At 41.3% G+C, this 23,822-nt stretch overlaps 1 protein-coding gene across 1 annotated transcript in view; it reads left to right on the top strand.

The window, feature by feature from the left end:
* Positions 1-23,822, top strand: part of TRIM71 (tripartite motif containing 71) — a 61,144-nt gene that overhangs the window by 26,180 nt on the left and 11,142 nt on the right. The window contains 1 exon segment of the mRNA XM_055806168.1: positions 14,161-14,328. Coding sequence (XP_055662143.1) covers positions 14,161-14,328 — 168 coding nt within the window.

Genomic DNA, 23,822 nt, shown 5'->3' with positions numbered 1-23,822 from the left:
ATGGTATGATAATGGTGGGGAAAGCACCCTAAGGTAGCCAGCCTTTTCTCAGTGATTGTTTGGAAAGATTCCCCTTGAGTACTGATGCATATGGAAACCCCTCTTTGCCTGAAAGTGCAAATAGCTTGTTTTGTCTGGTCTATCTGCCCATCACAAGTACCAATCAGGCTTGATTCCTGCCTGAACTACACTGCAGCTCTCAAAGGTCAGCTCCTACCCGGGCTTGTGTGCAAGAGGTTAGTTTTGCAGAGCAGATGGGCTCCTAAAACTTTTATGGTCTCCAGTCAAATCACCTCAAGCTGTAATCTCATTAAATCTTAAGTGAATCAGTGGGTCTGGTTATAACTTGAAAGCAGTGTTACAGGAAGCGATGGTCCTGATGCAGTAGGTCTGTCTTGGTTGTAAGCTACCAGAGGTACTTGCCTGTGTGTGGCTCTTAAAAGCTGCTCTGTTACTTTGATAGCAAAGGTGGTATGCGGGGTGCAGCAAGTTAACCTTTTGGTTAAGGTTAGGTGGTAGAGATGTAGTTTTTCCTGAAATACTTACTGTGTGAACTTAAGGAGTTTTAATTCTTCCTTGCACTCTTGATCACACGTGCCCATTACACTGTCCCAGTAAGCCATTCGTGTCATAGAATAAATTAACCTAATAACCTATTTAGGAAACTTAGCAGTGTGCTTAGCACGGTGCACGCAGTTGCTGAAAGAACTGCATGATGACACTGTCCAAATACCTGGCCTTTTTATTTCAGCATAAATGTTTTGAGGAGTTCCTGCGCTAGAAAACACTAGAAGAATATGCTAGAGACAGGCAAGTAGCTTCCTTGAAATAAAAGTCTTTTGGCCAAGCAGGCTTGACTCAATAGGTTTAATTGTCTTGAGCTTGGCAGTCTGGTTAATCATGTTTTGTTCTTCTGCCTGGATTGCTGAAAATATATATATTTTTTTTAAAGAGAGAATAAATCTAATCTATGGCCTCAAACTTCTTAGCAGGCAGGGGACGTGTAGGACTAGTTTGGCAATACCTAAAAAAATTAATGATCATGGCTTAACACGCAAGACTTGAGTGTACACAAGAATGTTCATAAACACTTCCTCCTGATTGTGCAGAGATAATAAACATTTCTTCTGCCTTGCCTACCTGCTTCCTCCCTCAGGGGTGTGTGTGTGTGTGTTGAGGAACTATCCTTGTGCAAACTCAAGCTTTTTGGTGACTTGGTGTACCTAAACTGCAGTCAGATTCCTGCTGGTGCTTGCCAGAAACAGTGTATTTCTAATGACAGTGTTCTTGGTGCACCTTCACATACTTTCACTGTAAGAATGGTCTCTTCCTTAGAATATATATATATAAAGACTTGTATTATATAAAACCAGACAGAAGACAGTGTAGATTTTATCATAAAATAGCTTTTTTGTATTAAGGCTAGTGCACGTTTTTCTCTTGAAGAATTCGGCAATGGTTTAACTTTCTTAGCCACCCTGTCTCCTTCGTTTGGTAAAGTGAGTCACATTTGACACTTCCCCTTTAGTTCAGCCTGGTTAGCCTTTCTTCCTTTCACTGATGATTGAGCACGCCTTACATTTGTATTTATCCTGACTTAAAGCTCAAACAAGGCTACGGTTAAAGCTTAGGGTAAGGTTAACTTGCCTGCACAGTACAAGGTGACGTAAAGCTAGTGTTACATGGAACAGTTGATGCTGCTGTTGAAAAGGATGGTGCTTTCACTGAATGATTCAAAGTATTTAAGAATTTTAAAAACTCTAAATGCTTTCCAGTTATTAAAAGGCCCTTGAAGTGAACCATAACAGGGTGGCACCAAACCACTACAGTTTGGTTAGACCAAAACTGTAATGCTCCAAATCAGAATTTATTTTATGAATACATACCGTCATATACTTCATGCATGGGAGCCTCTTGGAGCCGGTTAAAAATAGAGTGTGTGTATCAATTGTGACTTAAACCTTGACTGGGATGGAATATTGTCCCAATTCTCCGAAAACTGAACCTGCTGCTTAATAAATGGTGTCTTTGGCATGATGACTAAGTACAACTACTAGTATTTCTTATTGACTGTAAGCACCTCAAATCTACCCTGCAGTTTGAAGGAGTAGTAATTCTACTCTCCTTCAGTTTTCACTTAAGCATTCCTGAATGAATATTCAATTATCTTCCCACCTCTCCCAAGTTCCAAAGGAAAGCTATCGTAAGTAGCTTTCATGAGTAGTAGTGTCCATGAGGAAAGGGTTATTATAGTAGGATGCTGTGCAGCACTTAAATCTATGATGGAAAGGCAGAAAATACTTCTATTCAGGCCAAAACCAAAAACCAACAAAAAAGGCCACTTTATTGGGGGGGGGGGGGGGGGGGGGGGGGCGCGGCGCGGCGGTGGGGAAGAGCAGGGAGACACATAGGCTTTAAACTTGCTTGTACCTGTGTTTCACCCATATGGAGATAAGGGTGAGGCAGGTAAGTGATTACTTTAGGAGTTCTGAAGCTTATGAAGTCTTGCTTCTGCTCTGTTGCTGGAGAGGCAAACAGCTAGAGAAATATGAAGACATACTTAAATTGTCCATCAGGACTTGTCTTAAATCTTCAGAAATAAAAATGTCTCTTATTTCGTGTTAATGGCTTGTAAACAAAGGCTTATCTGTTCTTACTATGCTATAGTGATGGAGAAAAAATTATTCTGAGTAAATACTTCTGACTTCCTGGAACAGATATCCTTATTCTTAGATGTTTTTCTTTTATGATTTACAGTACCTTTTTGGCAGTAACTGCAGCGCTGTGTCATTATATGATAGATGGACAAGAATTTACTCATTCACTCGCAAGGGATTAAAGAGTAACCTGCAGTAGTGTTTGTTATATGATTATTGAAATGCCCTGTGGCTGTTAAGACAGCTAGGTCTTCCAAAACAAACATTAAATACTAGAGTTCAGTTGGAAGTAATAGTGCACTAGCACCCATAGGATAACACTGTCATGAGGAGTCTTTCACAAAATGTGATTGTTTAATCCTCCTTAAAATTAAGAGGAATTGTAACAAGCGTATTAATCTGACAAATTTGGTCTGGCAATCTACTACAAGCAGCAAAGCTTTGATCCTCAAGGACAACATTGTTTCTCTGAATAAGATACTTCAGGGTATGTGCCAAGTCCTGTGCTGGGAACAGATAATGATTATTTTTGACATGGATGGTACAATTTGATGGTGTTAGCTGAGGAACCCTGATACAGTGTGTACATATACTTTTAGAGACTACTGCCTGCGTCTGGAGCAAACCAATTTTTTTCTTTCAGTGCAATCCAAATTTGTTTTTGCTTAATTAAGATTTCTCATTTATGAGGAATCCCAACTGAAACCTCAACATGTTGTAATTTTTCTTCCTGCTCTGAAACATGTGTACTTTAAGCTAGTAAAAATTTTACACTTGCATATTTTTAGTGTGTGAGCACTTGAGAGGATGATGGTATAGAGGGAGAGCTTGAATGCTTTTTGAAAAGATACCTTCCAAATGTTCATGTTGGCCATTTTTTTAATTTCGGTGATGAGAAGTTCCTTCGAAGGCCTTATTTTGTAAGGACTTGTTGTGTGGGTATATAGTAATTGTAAAAATAGTGTTTGAGGCTGAGTAAAGCAAAGAACAGAGTGGGCCAATTCAGTGCAGCCTTTGTGCTTTCCAGAAAACCTGTTCCACATAAGCAGTAACTAAAAACATTGCAGTATAAAACACTTGGTATGGGTTTATATGTCAGTTTTCCCAGACAACAGTCTTGCCTGTATTTCCTAATAAAGGCTATAGCTGGTCACATTCACTTTGACCTGAGCTTGATGTGCACATGGCATTGGTGGTAACTGGGCTTGTTTAATAGGCATGGATTGTTTCACAATTAAAGAAGAAAAAAAAATTAACAGCTCCTGCTGTGATTCAGTACCATGGCTGCTGCTGTTACAGCTTTCCTCTGAAAGCAGAAGGGGTGCAAAGCAGAAAGGGGAGGAACAGCAGAACCACGTTGTTCATCAGACACCCAGGCTGTTGTAGTAGCCAATACCTAATGCTGGGGTGGTGGAGGGAGGAGAGAAGGACGGTGCTTTCTTCCCCCTTCCATGTCTGTCTCATGCTTGGCCAACTGGGCTGTTTCCCACTGAGAAAATGTGTGAGGGAGGAATTCCTTCCTCTTGATATCACAGGTGACCAGCTTATGCCCTAAATGCATAAATTCGTGTTGCTGTTATTTGTTCCACTCCGTAGTTCAAATTACCGTAGGATCACTATGGTTCTGTTTCTAAATTTAAACTAATAAAAGTATTTAATTTTTTGTGTACATAAGAGTCTGAGCCTTACCACAAGGAGTCATGCAAGCAGCCTAATCCCTTCAGTAATTGCTATCTCTGTAGTAATATTAGCTTGCCTAACACTAGGTAAATCTCTGTTGAAAAGCTGATACTGGAAACGGGGGGAGGGGCAGTATCTTGTACAAGTATGTGGACTGATTTTGCCTACCAGGCTGTTACTCAAACTGGAATTACCTGAGTCTAGTGATTGTGGTGTTAGGTATCTGAATCACTTCATTTTGTTAAGTGTATGTTAACGACCCTCTTTGTTAAAAGGACTTTGAATTCCTTAGTCTAAAAGTTGATGTATTTTTTCCTTCATCCTAACACAAATAATTTTTTTTTAAAAAAAGGTATGAAGAGATGCTTTTTTAAATTTCATAGAGAATATGTAATTAAAATTACTTTAAATGAATGGTAGAGACAAATCTTCCCCAAATAGATTATGCACTTGAAGATAGAAACTGAAGATGTTGAGCTGCCTCAGACTTGTGATATCCTGTGGATGGTACTTCCATATAAAAATGGCTTTATCTGAAACTTACTGCTTTTTGAACACTGTTGTTGCTCATTGAGCTACTAGTTGTTTTGACTCTGGTTGGTTTTTGCGCTCTTCCCCCATTATTGGCAGTAAGGCCATACAAGCAAGGGGGAACAACTAGACAATCAAGGTGCAAAGTAGGTTCAGAATTCATAATTGCTTAGTTTTCTAGTATTTAGCTTTCTAGTGTTCTCTAGTTACTGCGGTCAGAATTACAGTTTAAATTCACGTGGTGGTTCAACTGGGAGTTTTCAAATTGCACTTTCAATCTTTTGTAGCAAATACGTACTAGATGATGTAATTAAGCATTAACACTGGTGAAAGAATAAGTGCAAACTCATGTTCTAAAGAATACTTTTCTAAGCCAAGATTTCTAGTACTGTTTAAAATAAAAGACGAAGAAGCAAAATGCAAAACCCTACCAATCAAAAAAACCCCACATGGAAAAAAAACAACTACAGAAGAACCTATCACGAAGTTAAAATAGGCAAAGGCACAGTTTCTTTGGGTAGACACGTTCTTTCTCCTTATACTCAGTTTTCCCCTAACAATTGAGCATTTTGCATTTAAAATGTCTAGCTAGCCTGGTAGGCTTTCTGATCCACCTAGAGAAGCCCTCTAAAAACAGTAATGGGAACCTGTTGCACCAAAGTAAATATTCTTGAGTAGTGGTGGTTTAACTGCAGCCTAGCTCTAGAAGAAAATTAATCTTGCAAAAGACCTGTTTGTGCTGGGATCAGGAAACCTCTCTGGCAAGCTGCATGCGGCCCATCTGCTTCAGTTGTTTCACAATTACCTTGTCTTCAGCACGGGGACTAGCTGGCCCTTGAGTAGAATCTGAGAATTTTAGGGTTGTTTTCTCTTCCCACTCCCTTCCCCCATCAAATAAAAAAGAATAAGGTTTGTTTCCAGTATATTAAAAGACAAAAATGTTTCCTAGCTATTAGTGAGGCATATAATAGCATCCTTGCCATCAGCTTTTCTTGTGAAGGTCAACGGGTGCCAAGGACCTGAATGGAGGTAGTGTTCTCTGTAGTGGTGTAGGGACAGCATGGAGTTGAGGAACATAGACTTTGAGAGCTGAGGCCTGTACTGATGTTAGTCACAGAGCTGGATGCAGGAGCCTTGTGTGTATGCTGATTCCTAGCCTAACCCCTCCTGTGCACAGAAGGAAAAATTTCAAGAGCTCTAGCGCTGAGCTGTGCAGGAAAGGGGAAAATGTACTGGTTTGTAAAGACATTGAAGTTTGGTTCTCTCTAAAAAACAAAATACCATGTGCAGTAGCAAAGCAGTTGCCAACTCATTACAGTTTACAGCATCACTGAAGTCTTGGCCAAGCTTTGGCTGAGAGCTTCAGGACACTAGCTTTCAGAGAGCTGAAGAGTTAGGGAGGTGCACTGAAGGATTTGCAGGGACTTACAGCAGTGACTTGGACAGATGGGCCTGAAAGTAGAACTGGGTCTGCTCTAATGTCTGCTTCCACAGCAGGCTATTCGCTAGCTTGAACTGTTGAATATTTAGATCCACCCACTGTCCCCTGTGCCAAGACCACCCTGCTGCTACTCGTGTCATGTAGATTTGGCACAGAAAGCTGCATTTAAACGGCTAATGAGTTGTGTGTTGAAGCACAGGCTGGTCCTCCCCTATTGACATCTGTAAAAGAGCTGACTTACCACTGGCTGAGCAGTCTACTAGCTGCTGATACTGTTGCATCTTTCCATAGACGGGCTGCTTTACCTGCTTTAGTGCTGAAGCAGATGCTGTGACTTTTTTAAAAAAACAAAAGAAATTCAGATGTTTCTTAACCTAAACAATTCCTGTTAAAAATTGCAGTTTGTAGACGTACCATTATGCAGTAGTTAAAGGATAGACCACTGTGGGATAACTATACCTGTGCCACCTCAATATTAATGTTAAAGAAGACTATTATGCCCTGCTTAAGCCTATTTAGGAAGAACTGGAGCGGTAAGTTAAGGTGGGTGTGAGATGTTCTTTCCAGTCCATTGGTGACTGAAATGTTGAAGTAATGCGTTAGATCACCTGGCCAAGTTACTTTGCACCCAAGTGCTTTTAGAAAGCTGATGAGATGGGTGAAATCCAGGTGAGTGTTGTAGTGCTCCCTCCATATTTAGAGTGGATGAACGGGGTGGGTGGGGTGGGGGTACTGGAGCTGGCAGAGATGCTGCTGAGAGAAGTGTTTTGGATGCTGCAGTTCCAGGTGGGTGGCTGTAACCAGGAGCTACAGTCATCACGTGAAGTTTTGTTTATAAGATTTTAACTCAGGATACAATTTTTATAGCATGCTGGAGCCAGCAGGTCCTTAAACCAGCTTTGTCAAAGGTGTGACTTCCTGTCTCCTACCTCTAGTTTGTGTAGCCTGTTGGCCGTGTGATGATGTGGCCTTGAGTGAAGTGGACCTTGATTGTCACTTCTAACCCATCCTTCTGAATTGGCAAATGCTGTTTGCAAATGGTCTCTGTTCCACTCAGTTGTTAATACCCACTGGGTTTTCTAAACTCGATTAATGGAGCTATGTGTCTTTCAAAAAACCTTTGCTTTTAACCTAGATGATTTGACTGACCCAGTGTTGTCACATCACCACTCTCTTAAATATGCAGCTGTTTTTAATGGCTTCATGACATCACAGCAGGATCAAAGAACATAAACATTAAGAATTTTAAGGAGTATGGTAGTCTGTTTGGTTTAACAGCTTATCTGACTTGATTTGGGTTGGATACTCCAGTTCATCTCCAGTTAAAACTTGAGATGAACACTGTCGATGAGAAGATTTACACAGATTTCCAGCTGTGAGGTTGGTGAATTACCAGCGCTGAACCATGCAGCTTAGTATTATGGATCAGCTGATATTTAATAGATAGTTGTCGTCAGAGGTCTCAGTGTTCTTAGTTGTGGGTTCTTTTTCTTCCCTTGTGCGGGCCCTACTGCTATTCTGATCCCAGGGTCAGTTGATAGAAAGTAGTTTATTCAAAAACTAACTTTCTGCTGTTTCTGTTTGTTCTGGAAGAGGATCCCCAAATATCTTCACTAAGATTGGAGGGGTAGTGAAGAGGGGAAGAAAGGAGGGAGGCAGGAGGTACAGGGCTCCCTTGTAGCACAGATGGCAGTTTCTGTGAGGTGAAATGGCAGCCTGGAGCTGTGTGTGGTTTCACAGAGGGAGCAGTGCTGGTTAGATTGGGCTTTTCATTAGTGAGCTTCCTTCCCCCTCACGTGCTGGGCTGGAAGATACCTGTGTTGGCTGAGAAGCTGGGACAAGGAACCAAACCCACTGGGGGCATCAGGGCAAGGAAGGGTATTGACAGTAGCGCTGGAAAAATTGCATGTGCAGTTACAGCTTTATTTCCTACAAACAGACTTGCATGAGTCTGAAAGTCATCTGTTAGCTGGGCTTTTATTATTCCAGGTGGGGTAAGGAAATAAAGCTGAATTTAACAGAAGGGCTGAATCATCCTCTTGCACTTGATGAACTTGTAAATGGACCAGAACTGATCTCTGTTCATCCAAGTGGCAAAAGATGGCAATAAATAGTAAACTGATTTCACTAATCATACTTGGTACAACTTTCTTTGCGTGCTGTATGCCCTGTCTAGTGTAGGGCTGTAATGCTTCAAGATGCCCATATTTTTACAGAAGTTTTGTTCAGATATTGGCCTGAACTTGAATTAACTCTTCTGCTGTGGAGACCTTGTGGAGTTGGTGTACCATTTCCCGTTACCACTGGATGCAGCAAGGAAAATTGGTCTTAAGCCAGTCTCTTCTATGCCAGAACATTAGGTCAAAATACAGATTTGAAGAGTAATTTGATCATTAACTGGTACAGAGAAACATGAAGTTTTTAAGTATCTCTGAAAGCAAAATGTTTCTGGTATACTGGGAAATAGCCTGTAGTTCTGATGTGTATCACATGGCTTGCTGGTATCTTCAGTGTTTATATTTAGTATTTAAATTTAATGTTATATTGGTGCAGAAATTAAGGTTCCTGAAAATATTACTCTGATCATGGTATGAAGAAGTTAATTGTCACAAATTGCTATTAAAATGGAAACTAAGGACCAGCTTCCTACAAAGTAAAAAATATTACCTGTTTCCACTTAAATTTGCAACAATTATCTGAATCAGCCATCCTGGGTGGTGTATTTATATGCTGTTAAAAAAAAAAATAATTGCTGCATGCATGATGCAGGGAGGCAGCTTTTTCTCCAGTTTGGGGGCGGCCATGGAAAGCAAAAAAGCAAACCACATTGCTGAGGGGAGGAGGACCAAAATTCCTTGGAAAATTAGTTTATACTAAATTCATAGTCATCTAAGCTTTACACACTACCTAACAAAGCCCCTGGTGTTTGAGTTATTGTCAAGGGAACTAGATAATAAAACACCTTCAGTAATGGAAAATTTTAAAACTGACTATGGGAAGTATTTTCTTTTTTTTTGGTCATAAACTCAAACTAAGTTAACTTTCAAATACTGTTCTGAAACTTCTCCAAAAGGTGGAAACCAAAAGGCTACTGTTCATAAGCTTTTTTATTGTTAAGGTTACAAGGTAGCTTTTAGAGCATCAGGCTTATATTTTAAAATAATGTGACCTTATGTGTGGCTGCCTTGTACAAACTGTTAACACTGTAGGCTTAAATGGTATCATTAAAAGACACTGAAATGTCACGACAGAAAACAAATGCTTAAACGTGGCTAGATTCCACGAGCTTTATTGGCAACGGCATGCATGTTTGCTCTTAAATGTGCTCTGAAATGAGAGAAATCGAGTGTTTGCAAGCTGAGAGGAAAAGGGCACTGTGAGTATTGCTGGAAGAACACTTATTTAAACACAGGTTAAGGACAAGCCTCCTCAGATGCTGTTTCTGCTGAGTTCTCCTCTGTCATGGTGCCTACTACATTCCATTGCTTTTGTCTGGGCTTGGTATTTGGGAAATTTTGGTGAGGGCTGGAAGGTGGGGGGGGGGGGGGAGGGGGGGGGCATGCTGGAAGCTGGTCAGCAGTAAGGAGAGGAGAGCTGGTGTGGGAATTGTGGAGTGGGGGTCAGGGTTTAACTTTAGTGGCCATTCATCAGATGATGATTGATTGCTGTGCAGTCCCAGGGGACATTTAACAACATCTCCGCCCATCCCCCTGCCCCCTTTGAAAGCAGATGGACCAAAAAATGGGGAGAGCGACACCCAGGAATTCCTGCTGTTGTAAAATGTTTTTACGGTGCACTGTACAGCCTTTCCTGAAGCAATCACATTTATGGCCTTGCTGTTGTATTTCTTGGGCTGCTGTGGCTGTAAAAGATGAATAGCCCTGTAATATGGTTCACTGATTCTGTTTAAATTGAAGTAGGCTCCCTTTATTGTTTTGTGTCTAAAATTGTATGCCACCAATTCAGGAAATATTTCCTGTTTGGGAAATAATCAACCCATAGCTGATTTATTTTAAAATAAATCACTTTTAACTATCTCTCTAAAACTGTTCCCCTCTTGCTTCTGACTTCTCCCTTTATTTTTGGTGGAAATTCTAAAATACTAATTAATTAAGAAGCAGTTCTAAAAAAAAAAAAAACAACAAAAAAAACCACAAAACCAAAACCCCCCACATTACTAAACTTGCTTATGAATCTATTTTCCCTTACTAGATTAACAAAATGGGAGTTGGAAGGGCACCAGTTTTTATCTTAAACAATTGTATATTTACTTACATAAAAATGCAATTGTTTTTAATTACTACAGAAAGAAAGAATTAATTAAATGCAATTTACACAACACTGAATTTCTTCGAAAGGAGAAATCTGTCTCTGCTTTCTAATTTCTTTCTTCCTGCCTATCAGAATGTTTGTGTGGCTTGGAAAAAACAGCAGGTTTGAAGGTTTTTGCGTATAAACCAGGTCTTGATACACTTGGGGAAACAGTGAAATTAACAGGACAATAGTTACTGCACAGCTTGATGGATCTCTTGACTGTATCATCTCTGCCTCTTCAGGTAAGGTAGAGGGGGGCAAATTTTAGGACTCTTCTCTAAGTACTGTGGGGTGTGTTAGTGTGTGGGGTTTTTTAGTCAAGTATCGTAAGCTGATCTCCGTTATGGAAGACTTAGTATTACTGTTGCCTTCCTTCCCACTGCCCCTGCTTATCCGTGGTTCAAGACCAGTCTTGTTATTTGTCATATAATGATCACAGAAGGAGCAATATGTGACTATTCTAACAGTGCAACTGAAATATGGGGCAGCCTTTTCACATTGCTGAAATTGGAAGCTCTGCCAGCCTTTTAGGTACACTACAAGTGCATCAGATCTGAACTGAGAACACACTTGTGCATTGTACTACTTTTGTCTGTATGTGTTTTTGCAGGCGGTAGCCTGCTGATGGGGGTGGGGTGCAGGTCTGGCTTATTTTCTCTCCCTTCTACTTAGAAATAGGCATAGAAACTTAAAACGTAGCAGTACGTGACCTTTGTGGCCATGACCTAGGGACTGGGATGTGAGCAGGCTTGAGCTTAACAACGAATGCCTGGTTGTGGTTACAAGCACAGGCAAGCTGGATGCTGTGCTGCAAGCTGGGTTAGCTGGGCTGGCACAAATCCCCCTTGCTGTGGCACCCTGCGCAGCCGAGTGCTTTCCAGTTCAGTTCTCTGGGGGCATGGCCCCACTGGTGGGTAGAGCTGATGTACAGCCTCTTGGGTGCTCCTGACGGTGAGTATGTGAGATTGACCACAGGAGGGGAATTGCCCTTGTACCTCTTTAAAGTTTGGGGGGGTTTATTGTAGTTTGCGTCCAGAAGGGAGTTTCTGGGGAGTTGCTAGTTCATCTTGAAGCTGGCTGACTCTTGCAGTTGTCATCTGGTGGCTAGCTCCCCCACCGAGAGCAGTAGGGGTTACACATTTGTGTGTTCTCCTGTGTGTGTAGTAAATGACAGTGCAATGATGGAGATAAGTCCACTGCTTTCTACTTTTCACCCAAGCCTGGTAACTCTTTTGCTCTCAGATTTAAATCTAGGGTTTTTTTGCCATTTTGTCTATTAGGAAACAAATACGAGGCTTTATCAATGGCTCTGTAGTATTCACCCAAGACTTTCCGGTGCCCTACGTGTCCTACGTAACTTGCATATTTCTGAAATGAGATTATGGCTCTTTTCTCCATTCTAAATTCAGGAGTGATGTTTTCCACCACATTGTGGTGGGTGGCAAGAGGCAACTGGACAGCTTAAACTTAGTTTCTCTTCGGTTTGAATGGCTGGATGACTTTTTATCACTGGATGCTGACTTGCAGCAGGAGTGCTTGGGTGATAGGACTGATGATCTGTGGTGTTTTACTGAGCTTTTGCTTCTAGTGTTGACTATTTTGGAGGACTAATAACAGATTTAACTTGCTTCTGGACTTCTGTTCATATGGTCACCATTTTCCTTTCAGCTGCTGTGCTTGATTGAGGCCCCAAATCCCTGCTGTATGTTTTAAAAGTGTAGCTGATTCATATGACTTAACTTGATACCCTGTCTTGGTTTTCATTCACTCTCAACTTCTCAGTTGTTTAAGTGGAGTCATTCAGCAACATGTAGTAAACATTCCCTGTAATTTCAACAGCAAAATTACAGAACTGCATGAGTAAGTGAACATTGTATACAGATTTAGACAACCGCAGCATAAAGACAAGGAACCCTAGTCTAGCCGAGGAAGATGATGCATTTGAACAATGAGTTTCAGAGCCAAGGCAGCTTTTTACTTAGAAAAGACAGAGCATGAGAGATACTGCTTGAGAGTTTTAATATTTGAACAGAAGCAAAACGTAAGTGTTCCAGTTTCTCTACAGCAAAACTTCACTTCTTAAAAAAAAAAAAAGGGGGGGGGGGGGGAGGGGGGCAGTGTTAGTACAATCTGACACGTGTGCACAAACACACACACAGGCCTTTTGAGAACTTAATCCATCTACCATTTCAGCTGTTGTGCTTATAGGAGCTTAAAACGTCACTTCATGCAGCACAGGCAATCTGAGGGAATCACCTGTCCTGTCCTCCCCCTTTCCTTTTCAGGGAGAAGGGAAAGGGGGATGTTATGCACCATATCGTGAACTGTTAGCTGGAATTGGGAGTGGCTGTATGACAGCTGTGAGAAGACAGGCATATCAAACATTTGTCTAATCTTTGTTCTGTTCTTGCTCCTTTCTGTGAGGTAGATTTCAAATAGCTGACGATGGAGAAATTGTTTGTGGTTTGAAACCTTGTTTGCCATTGTATAGTGGATTGTTGGCTCTTCTGTGGTAATCTAGATTTTCTAACATCACGCTCTTAACAAAAATAGTGTATGCAGCTAAGGGCAAGACTTTGAATACAGAACTTGTGTTCAAGTGTTGCACTTCACTTGCATCTTTGAAAACAAAACAGCTGATTCTGCATCTAAGAAAGCAGGCTTCCATGGAAGATGCTATTTCTATGTGCTGCTTCCCTCTACTGGGTGGAATGGGAGCAGTTATGGCTGATGAATAGATCCCACTTCCTAGGCTAACATCTTGCTGTAAGACTTCACTATGATTTGAATATAGGGGTTTTAGGGTACTTTGTGAATAAATGGAGTTTTATTGGTTATCCCCAGGTCACTGTAGCATTCAAATACTCTGATGGGCATGCTAATGTTCCAGTCTTGTTTTCCAACTCGAGCATCTCTAAGTATCACTAGCCTCGAAACACTATGTCATAGCAAAGGTTTTTTGCTTTGCTGTTGGGAGTGGCAGGAGGGGAGTCTTAGTCTTGCCTGATACTGTTACTACCCTGAACACAAGAGGCTTGCATATGTTGAGAACACAGAGGTTGCTTCTCAGCACGCATAATGTGTTTTCCCCTTCTGGGGGGTGGGTGTGCTGGTGCTGCAGCTCTCCAGTGCATTGATTATTAAATGACCCACTTAAGAGAATGCAGGATTTGTGTATGCAGGAAAAGTCTTCACCTGAAGCTTGCCATAGATGGCATCTCCAGTCTGCAAGCGTTGGCAGATGGCTTCCGCTCTTAAGAGAGGCGATGTGGACACTCTTCCTAGTATTGTATTGCAAAGAAAACAATGACACTTCCATCTAACCGTTAGAGTATGATTTGGAGCTTACTGGTAAGGATAGTTCTTCCTCTGTGGAGAAACAATTGTGAAGTTTTTGCCTATTGCTACTGCTTGTAACAATCTTTATAGTTGAGCTGTTAAATTTTTATTTACTTTTTTTTTTACATCCTGGCTCTGTTTTGTCTTCAATTCTTCATTAGATAGTGATATAGATATTTTTTTCCCCCTCTTTTCTAGGTACTGCATTTCTACTGTGATACTTGTTCTGTCCCCATATGTCGGGAATGTACCATGGGGCGACATGTGGGTCACAGCTTTATCTACCTCCAAGATGCCCTACAGGATTCCAGGACACTCACCATTCAGCTCCTGGCAGATGCTCAGCAAGGACGACAAGCTATTCAAGTAAGATACTCCCAACTCGAGTACTTTATTTCTACTGCCCCCCTTCCTCCCCGCAGCTTGTCTGTTACAGGGCAAGGTGTCAAGGCAAAAAGCTCTCTGCTTCTGCTGTCAGTCTTCTCACCCCTTCTGTTCTCTCAGATCTCTGACAGAAGTGGCTGTGAAGTTGCAAACAAAGTGCTGTTATGAGTTTTGCATTCTTGCAGCATAATGCTGTCATGTAAATCACAATATATATGAAGCTCTTTACAAATGCACTTGAGCATGAAGCATTTTGAAGAAAGTTCTGGTCTTGTATAGCAGTGTCAAGCCTGGCTTTGTTTTTACAACTGAGACTTAGTTTCAGATGTCTGCTAGAAGCTGTACAGTCAAGACTCTTAACTACCCATGACTCTTGTTATGTCTTCGGTGTTGCCACCAAATGTAAAATATTAATCAGCTGTTGAATTTGTATGAAATTTCTACCCTGCCTGTGCAGAGGATCTGAAGTTATCTGCATACAAAGATTACTCTACACACACAGATGCATAATATTAGCTGCCTAACCTCAGCTATGTTTTATAATGCAAATATAAATACCTGGTGAGGACTGAAAGGCAGGTAGTAGTATGGTGCTTCAAACAAACCACAGAAGGAACTTACATAGGGCAATAACCTGCAGGGATATGTAGATAGTTAACTTTTGCTGAGTAATACCTAGTAGTAACTATTGTATGATATTAGCAGTAGTTTTGCCTGTATAAAGAGACTTTGAATGGGGAAAGCATATTGGGAAGCTTCACACTGCTATCTTGTAGCTTTGTTAGCCTCAAATGCTCTAGATGTGAGCTGGATATTCTAAAACTCAACACTTACGATTTAACTAACAGGATTTTTTTGAGTAAACATTGGTAGAATGCCATAGATAGGAAGTAAACTTACTTTCTGAATTGGGTGTGCTTTCCTGGCACATGCATGGTGCAAACAATAATAATTAAAAAAACCCCCAAACAAACAAACCTTTTGTCCACCCATCATTGCTTGTTTTTAGTAGATGAGGAAGTAAGCTTGTTCAGTGGGACAGCAGCAGCTAACTTTCTCTGTAACTTGTTAAAACAGAACCACAAATGCCAAGCTTTTGGAGCTGAATAGCTAATTTAAAACTGCTTCTTAAGACAGAATCCTGCAAACCATAGCTTCTTCCAAGATTTGTTTTAAATTGGATCATAAGGCGCTTCAGTATCCATACTGAAACATTTCACATCCCCAAAATGAGCAAGAAGGAAAGGATTATACTAGTTTAAAGAACCTCACTGGTGCAGTATTATGAATTTCTCCAGGCTGTCCTAGACAAGGGCTTGTCTGTTAGTAATTCAATTACTGCTTTTGACCTCTAGGGCTCTAAATCATCTAACTGGTGCGGATAAATCATCTAAGAAGGGGCTGTCTCTTGGGGTAGAATCTAGCAGAATATCATTGAGTACCACTCTGCTACTATTGCATGAATGCTTTTGTGCCTGGTTGCTTCCTACTGGGTTTAGTTTGCTGATTCCTCCCCCACTTTCTCCTGGCTTTTATGTTGGAGGCTCCTGCCATTGTGGTGAGCAGACTGCTTTATGATGGTACAGGTTAAAGGTGGGTGGTCCTGGCTATGCTCATGTAACTTGGAACAAGCAGCTCAACTGAACTTAGTTTGTGTAGTTTTGCCCTCGTCTAACTACAGCCCATCCAGGTTAAGAGACTATCTTGGAAGTGTTAACTGGGGGGCAGCTTGTGTAAAGTTTCTGTAAAATGAGCTATCTTTTTCAAGAATCAAGTAGTTTTATTAGTTTAGTGGGCTTTTTAATCTGGACCACTGTATAGAAAGAGGGTAGTAAATGAGCAGATCAGTGATGAAGTTGAGGAGGTGGTAATCTGGGGGAAGAAAACGGGAAGACTATACAACTCAAGACAGCTCTACTACCTGAGCAATATCAGCAACAACTGGAAGAGCATGTGGTGCAGTGGAAAAGTTCATGCAGTGAGCCTGCTGCATAAGAAAGTTTTCACAGAGCAGAGCTTTCCTTGTTCTTGGGGTGACAGGGCTGTGAAGCTATATATTTATCCTAGGGAGGAGACAGCATGTCAGCATGAATTTAAAACAAACTGTAAAGTAACTAGACTCTAAATTAAAAGCAATTGGCTTGAGTGCTTTTCTTAAAGTTTGGAAATGGTCAACAGAGAATTAAATGCTGTTACAAGCTGCAATATGAGGAAAGTAGACTGGAGCTCTAAGAGGCTTGAAAAGTAATATGGTGTAGTAACACAAGTGGGACTGATTCGTGCTGCAGTACTAGTAACTCTTAATAGGCTGGCAAAGTGATAGCTCTCTGACATGAGATGTTGAGGTGGATGAGGACGGGTAGTTGAGAATAAAGGGGAAAAGGTGGAATTTGAAGGGTGTTGCAGGAGAGGGGAAATCAAGCCATGAATCAACTGGCTGGAGAGTATCTGGTTAACCAAAGTTGAAGGCTTTTAGGAAGAAATGTTTATTTAAACTCTTCCTGCAGCTTTGGAGGAAAGATTGTTTTTCAGACTTTAAAAAAAAAAAAAAAAAATGCTGTGAGTTGGGATACATTTCAGCCTCTTGATCCACTGAAGCCTGACATTGTCACTCCTGAAAAGTCCAAACCTCACTTTTCAAAAGGACTTGAAGTCCTCTGTAAAAAATAATAATCCTGGCAGCAAGAGGATTGATTTTTTTTTTTTTAAATTATTTTTTATTATTATTATCCCCCCCTCTGCCCTCAGTGGGGTCCTGCAGCAATGGAAAGCTTCCCTGTGCTGTGCTGGTCCTGGCCTGGATCATGTGTTTCTAAGCCTGACCCTAACACAAGAACTTGTGCTTGTGTGCCAGAGTGAGCTGATCCAGCTGAAAGGGTAATCTTTTTGTGGGATTACTTTTTGGCTGGGTCAGTCCCCTGGCTGGTTCACTGCAGTGCTACAAGGATTATTAATGATGCCAGGGAATGGAGCAGAAATGCCCAACACTGTTGCTTATAGGACCTCTTTCTTGTCTCAGTGGAAAGGTATCTTCCTTGCTGGAATACTTTTTTAGCCTTTCCCAGGGACTTGAATTGGTTCACAGGATGATATGAACGCCAAAGTTGACATGGGATTAATGGGGTAAGGGGACGCGGGACCTGATACCTTCCTATATGGGGAGCTTGTCCTGCTGCCATGTTTTACCTCATAAAAGCGCACATTTAGCTGTCTTCTTTCAGAATTTTTTCCAAGGACTGGCCACAAACTGAACATAAATCTCTTATGATGAAAGATAGATGGCTTCTTCAAAATGTCATGTTCTTAAAATACATCTATACATGTGTAATTGTATATATGTATGTATGTGTGTGTGTAATCTAATGCACTTGCATAACAGTAAAGCATTGAGCGCTCATTCCCATTTAGGGTCGATTTCCAGGTGAACATGTTAAAATACAGTTTGATCTGTTCGTGTCAGTTGTCTTAAAAGTGATTTTATTGGAAAACAAACATTCTTTCCCAGCCAAACCTATAGTTGTTTTTGGGATGTTTGACAGCGCAGGCTTCTGCATGTAAATTAATGCAGTGAGACTGGTCATGCCCAGCTCATAGAGGGAGCCACTCGCCTACAAGCATGAAAGGCTTGGGGGGGGTGATGGTGGGGCGGTGGGGCAGGTCAGCCCTTAAAGGCAATGCCTCTTCTCCCAAATTGTGGGGGAGGTGGAATGAAGTAGACCAACACCTTTGTTCTAGAGAAGTGGGGGAGGGAGGTACTGTAGGAAACTTGGCCAGCCAGAGGAAGAAGCTGATCTCTTGCCTTGAGCCTCTGCCCTTCAGTGGAGGCTTCCCGGTGGGTTGCCATGTGGATCTGTGCTGCCCGGGAGGTCGATACCTGAGAAGGATGGCACCGCTGTGCTGCAGGGGATCATTCTGGGCTTGTCACGTTGAGTTAGCTCAGGCACCCTTGTGTGTGGCTTTGAAGTCGGGCTTGCAGGTTTTTGAGAATCTGAAATGAAGCTTTATAAACGAAATGGAGTTAATTGTGCTTTTTTGAAGTCTAGGATTTATATCAAGAGACTGAATTTCTTTGTACTTCTAGATATTGTTTTGTGTTGTGTTTTAGTGGGTTCCTTAGTGTAACACATGAGCAGATGGTTATTGGAGAAGATGGATTTGACATGTGTCACTGTCCAAGCTACTGTTCTGCCTAGAACTGTAAGCAAAAAGTCTGTTCTTGCAGTACAAACCAGAGTGAGTGAGTGTTGGTTTCTGACATGAGTTAACATGGCTTCTTAGCTCTCCCTCCATCAAAAGTTACTTTAAAATTCTCTTAACGTCAGAATTTTTCTTTTAAGTGAGAATTTTTTAGTGTTACACTTTCTAGGCTGAAGCCTTAAATTGGTCCAATTACAGTGATTTGTGCTATAGCTGTACTCTAGTATTACTGCAAAGCCACTGCTAAGCCTGTTAATCTTAGTCTCTTTACTGCAACTATACTTTATAGGAACTTCCAGTTAATTTTTCTAGTATAAGAACATTAGAAAGTTTATATCCAGTTCTTGTTGCTGGAAAAAGCTGGTTGTTATATGTCCTGGTTGTTATATCCTCATCTGAAATAGTGATAACTGGAAAATTTATGTGAAACAAACTCTCTGTATCTTAGTTACCATACAGAACTGAAAACAAGCTATGGATGGCACACCTTCCACTTGGTGGAAGAGGGCTAACTTGAGATACATGGAAGGGATTCCTTAAGATTTTTGTATTTAATGTGCTTTTAAAAGCTAGAGACGGGTTTGCTAGAGAGTGTGCATCTCAAAGCTTTTTTTATTTTCTTCTCTTAACCTCTGGAGAGGAATTTCAAACTTTGCACCTTCACTGGAGAACTTAAACTAGCACACTGAAATACGGGAATAAATGTCTGAAAAATGAGACCTCCCTTCTATCTTTGGATGGATGGAATTAAAAATCCCAAGGACCTTTTAAAAAATGCTTATGCAAGGTAGTGTTGATGAGTTGCAGTATAGCTAGCATAAGGAGCTTTTATGTGTCTCATGGTGTTGCCTCAGTGGTGAGCTGTGCTGCAGTTTGTTCAAATGGGTAACTTTCTGAACGGAATTGATAGAATCTAACATTGTGGCTCAGCATTTGGATTTAACAGGCTCTGCTGTTTCAGAGATCTAAGTTAGCCTCTTTAAATAACTGTGTGCAGCGTGGATATATCTGGACATACTGATTTAATTTCAGTATCAGACTGCAGAAACCATGCAGTGAGGGCATCAGCACCTTTACAGTAGCTCTGCGGTTCTTGTTAGTAGTCCATCAGAACACATACTTTGTAATGTTTTTTCTTTCTCCTGGAGTCATTATGTGCTTCTGATCATAATTTTTCATTTAAAAAAGCAGCACTAGTGAAAACTTTGGAGTAGTGGTATTTCTAGAACACAACATTTAATTACTCCGTAGGAATAGTTAAGTAAAGATAAAACGGTAAAAAGGTTTTTTGTTAACTTGAGGCTTCAGTTCTTAATGTCCAGTGGAAGACAGGAAATGTGAAAAATGGCTGAAAACCACCATTCTGCAAAATGGCAAATATGATTTGGTCCCCCCTGTAGTCAGCCCAGATACCCTGATACCCAGAAGCGCAGCCAAAGGTACTGCTTTGTTACTTCTGGCTCTTGCAGTCTGTTTCTTCATAGCTTTGTGTTGTAGCATCAGTGGCTGTGTCAGAGCCACTGTAGCAATAGCATGTTACTACTTTTCACCTCAAGTGGTTAAATGTAGCTAAAGGGGAGCTCAGAGAGGTGCCCACCTAAAAGGGGGCTCACAAAGGACTCCGGGGGTCCAATACAACCGTCGCCTTTTACTCAAAACTGGCTGGAGCATGTTAGCGACTGGCCAGGCATGCCTGGCTCTGCTGTCTTGTCCTGGAGAGGAGTGTTTGGTTTGGCTTGTCGTACGTAGGCGCTGGCACCCTGGGTGCCAGGTCTAGTAAGATGTAAAGCACTGTATGAATCACAGGAATAGCAGATGTATTAACAAAGTAGCCTTTTCTGTTTGTACAAAATATGCAGAGAACAAAAACTGAGACCTGCATGTTTAATAATCCTCGTTAAATACTTTGAAATCTCAAAGTAGAAGTAATACTGCATGCCATTATCTTCTGCTGAAGTGTGTTTTGAATGTTGTTTGTTGCTATTTAGATAGGCTTACAGACAGTAGCAAGAAATTCTGAAATGTGCTGGTAGCAGTAGCCTAGTTAATGATGGATGTCTGCGTTGCTTTCCTTCACGAAAGCATGCTTGTCTGCACCACTGGAAGCTCGATGTGGCAGGTTTTCTTTTGTTGGAGACTTTTGGAACATAACACCTACACAAACACTGTTGTTACTTTAAATTTTACTCTGAGGAATTGGAGTACTTTCAACCCTAAAGTTTACAAGATACATTGCAAAGTCCCTTTTCTTTTTTTTCTAAACACAAGACACTGATGACACCTCTATAAGTATGGGGAGTGGTACTGGCCATCTTTGGAACCCTGAGAAGTCACGAGTGAATAGGTACAGCTGCAAATAAGTGATTTACTGTATCAGCCAACAGCAGGAGACGAAGTAGTTCTCCATCTCAAATTCAGTAACCCAATGCGATTCTTTGCTAAACACAGGGTCTTGTCTTCTGTTTTCCAAGCATGTGAACTGGCTGACCGTCTCGTTCACTAGCACTGGAATAATTATGGCATACCATAAGGAGAGTGCATCATAAAAGCTGCTTTCCTTTAAAAGGATTTGTTGTTAAAAAGATTGTGTGGTGTCTGACCAGAACAAGAAATGCTGCTGCTTAACATGTTTCCTAAAATGTTGACCTCTCTGAGACAAGTTCTGCACAGGAAATGCCTGCAGAACAGCAGGAGGGAGTTATCATGGCAGAGCTGTGGTATCTTACAGTAATCAAAGAGAACAAGGGATTTCCATGTCAAGAAGGCTTCCAGAAGTTGTACTTTAAGCTTTTGGCTTTTGCTTTGGGTAGATAACTTGCCTGTTGCTGTTTCACCCCCCACCATACCTCTGCCTGCTGCTGTGTGTTTGATGCTGGTTGGCCTCCCAGGCTGTTCTAGCCTGTGTTGGCAGACTGCAGGATCATGTGAATTTTACCAAAACCTTACCAATATCCTGGACAATATCAGAGCCCCTTAGTGTTTTGGGCATCCTTTACACTAATCTGATCTGTTCAGGCTCAGGCAAGTAGAAATAAGTCCAGTTGATGACAGGAGTTGTTGGTAGACAACCTTGTGCTATTCAGTATGGCTACTTGCCCTACCATAACTGGTTCCTACAGATGAAAGATCACAGCATCCACAGGGAGTTAACACCTCTCCTGCTATGACAGAGTTCTTGAAAGGTAGACTGTTTTTAGTGAAGAATCGTGAGGGAAGTTTGGATTGCTTTTAGCTGTGGAGTATGAGGAAAGCATACACACAGATCATGTCGTTGTCCTAATGGGTACTGCTGTACCAAAAGCTCAAACAAGTAAAACAAAGACTTCCCTGCTTTCTCAGACATGCTTGCTAGAATTGGAATATGAGTGGATAGTGTTGTTTCCCTAACACTTCTCAAGGAGATACCCATTTCTCTTGCAAGAGGAGGGTGTTTTGCTGTTCTTGACAAGAATCTGTTTTTGAGGAAATGCTACCTTTTCCCTGCAGTGGAAGCTGCTTGTGTATTTGAATGATGATGTAGAGGTGGCAGAGGCACAGTATTCTTACGCGTGAATCCTTCCAGCTAGGACTGAGACTTACTGGCATTTATGAAGCCTTAATCTGTGGCCACTTGTGACTTAATGTCTGCTTTGCCAATTGTTGCGGTGAAACTTTTCACTTTCTGTCAACTTGAAGTGTTGAGTGAAACTCATCTGCCAGAAGCTTTGTGTGAAGGCAGGTGAGGTCTGCCTCCAGGGGGGCCTGGGGTATTTGGGCTGTCCACGAGTCTGAAGACATTCCCTGTTAAAAACGTAGTGAAGGTGACTCTGGCCTGGGAGTTGCATGAAGAAGGGATAGCTGAAAGGCATGCTTGATCTTACTGAGCCCTGTGCTGCAGGGCTGCCAAGTAGCACTCCTGTTTTCCCCTGCCAGTTTGCAAGAGAGTTCTCCGGATTAAAGATCAGAAACATTGCCTTATTTCCTCAGGGTTGTCTTCATCTTGTCTCTGGAGACTGACCACCTGACCAAGTTAGTCTTCCTTTTCCTTGCAGTTCTCTATTCCTGGGTGACCTGGAAGAATACATCTAATTCAAACTAGTTGTCTTGAACTACCTGGAATAAAAATGTCCCAAGTAACAGTACACTTGTGTTTTCATGGTGTAGCTTTCCCATTGTTGGCATAAACTAGATGCTGTTGAACTTGCTAGATCAGAGTTTGAAAATACTAATTCCATGAAAGATAACAAAAAGGCCCTGTCTGACTTTCTAGACAAAGCTGGATCACATTGGGTAGTTCATAGATTGTTGCATCCAGATGGTTCTTAGATTGGTACACACATACAGAATTAAACTAAGGATATCTTCCATATGGCCCTGAATGTACAGTAAAGCCTTTAAATTACATTGGTACCCACTTCTATCAGGTCTGTGTTTCTGAAGATGTTTTCTGCCATAGCATTCCTGGCTACCCTGTCTGAAACAGCTCAACTTTTGAAGTGGATCAGTTGCTCAGAGCAGAGTGAGGGAAAGATGGTGTAAAATCTATCTAAAATGCTGTATTTAAAAGCAAATACCCATAGCTATTTCCATGGCTTTCAGTATGTAATGTGGAAAACAAAAGGTGAGTTTGAATAACTGTTCTCAGCTGTCAGCAGCTTGTTGAGCTACTACAGCCATGTGTAGTGTGTTGGTAGGGATTTAGATGTTTTCTGTATGTTGTTTAGTATTAAAATCTTATAAATAAAATAATGTGATGTACCAAGCTTATGAAAAGGGGAAAAAAGTAACTGCTTGATGGTACAGTCACAGAATCACAAGATGGTTGAGGTTGCAAGGGGCTGCTGGAGGTCTTGTCCAACCCCCTGCTGAAGCAGGGCCACCTAGAGCCAGTTGCCCAGGACTATGTTCAGGTGATTTGAGTACTCCCAAAGATGGAGACTCCACAGCCTCTGAGCAACCTGTGCCAGTGCTCAGTCACATTCACAGTGGGAAAAAAAAAGTTTTCCTGATGTTCAGAGGGAACCCCCCATTGCCTCTGGGCCTGTCACTGGGCACCACTGGAAGGAGCCTGGCTCCATCCCCTTTGCACCCTCCCTTCAGGTATTTGTATACATTGGCAAGATTCCCCCATAGCTTTCATTTTTCTAGGCTGAAATACCTTCAAATATTGTCATTTTGTTCTAGAATTTTGTAACTACCAAACTAGTATCTTTTTAATATCTTAAAGGTTCATGATGTCATCTGCATGTTAATGCTGGTTCACTTTATGACAAAGGTGCTGAAAAGATTCTGTTAACTGA

The sequence above is a fragment of the Falco peregrinus genome, chromosome 5, assembly GCF_023634155.1.
Source record: "Falco peregrinus isolate bFalPer1 chromosome 5, bFalPer1.pri, whole genome shotgun sequence".
Taxonomy (NCBI): domain Eukaryota; kingdom Metazoa; phylum Chordata; class Aves; order Falconiformes; family Falconidae; genus Falco; species Falco peregrinus.
This window is presented reverse-complemented; position numbering and strand designations above follow the sequence as displayed.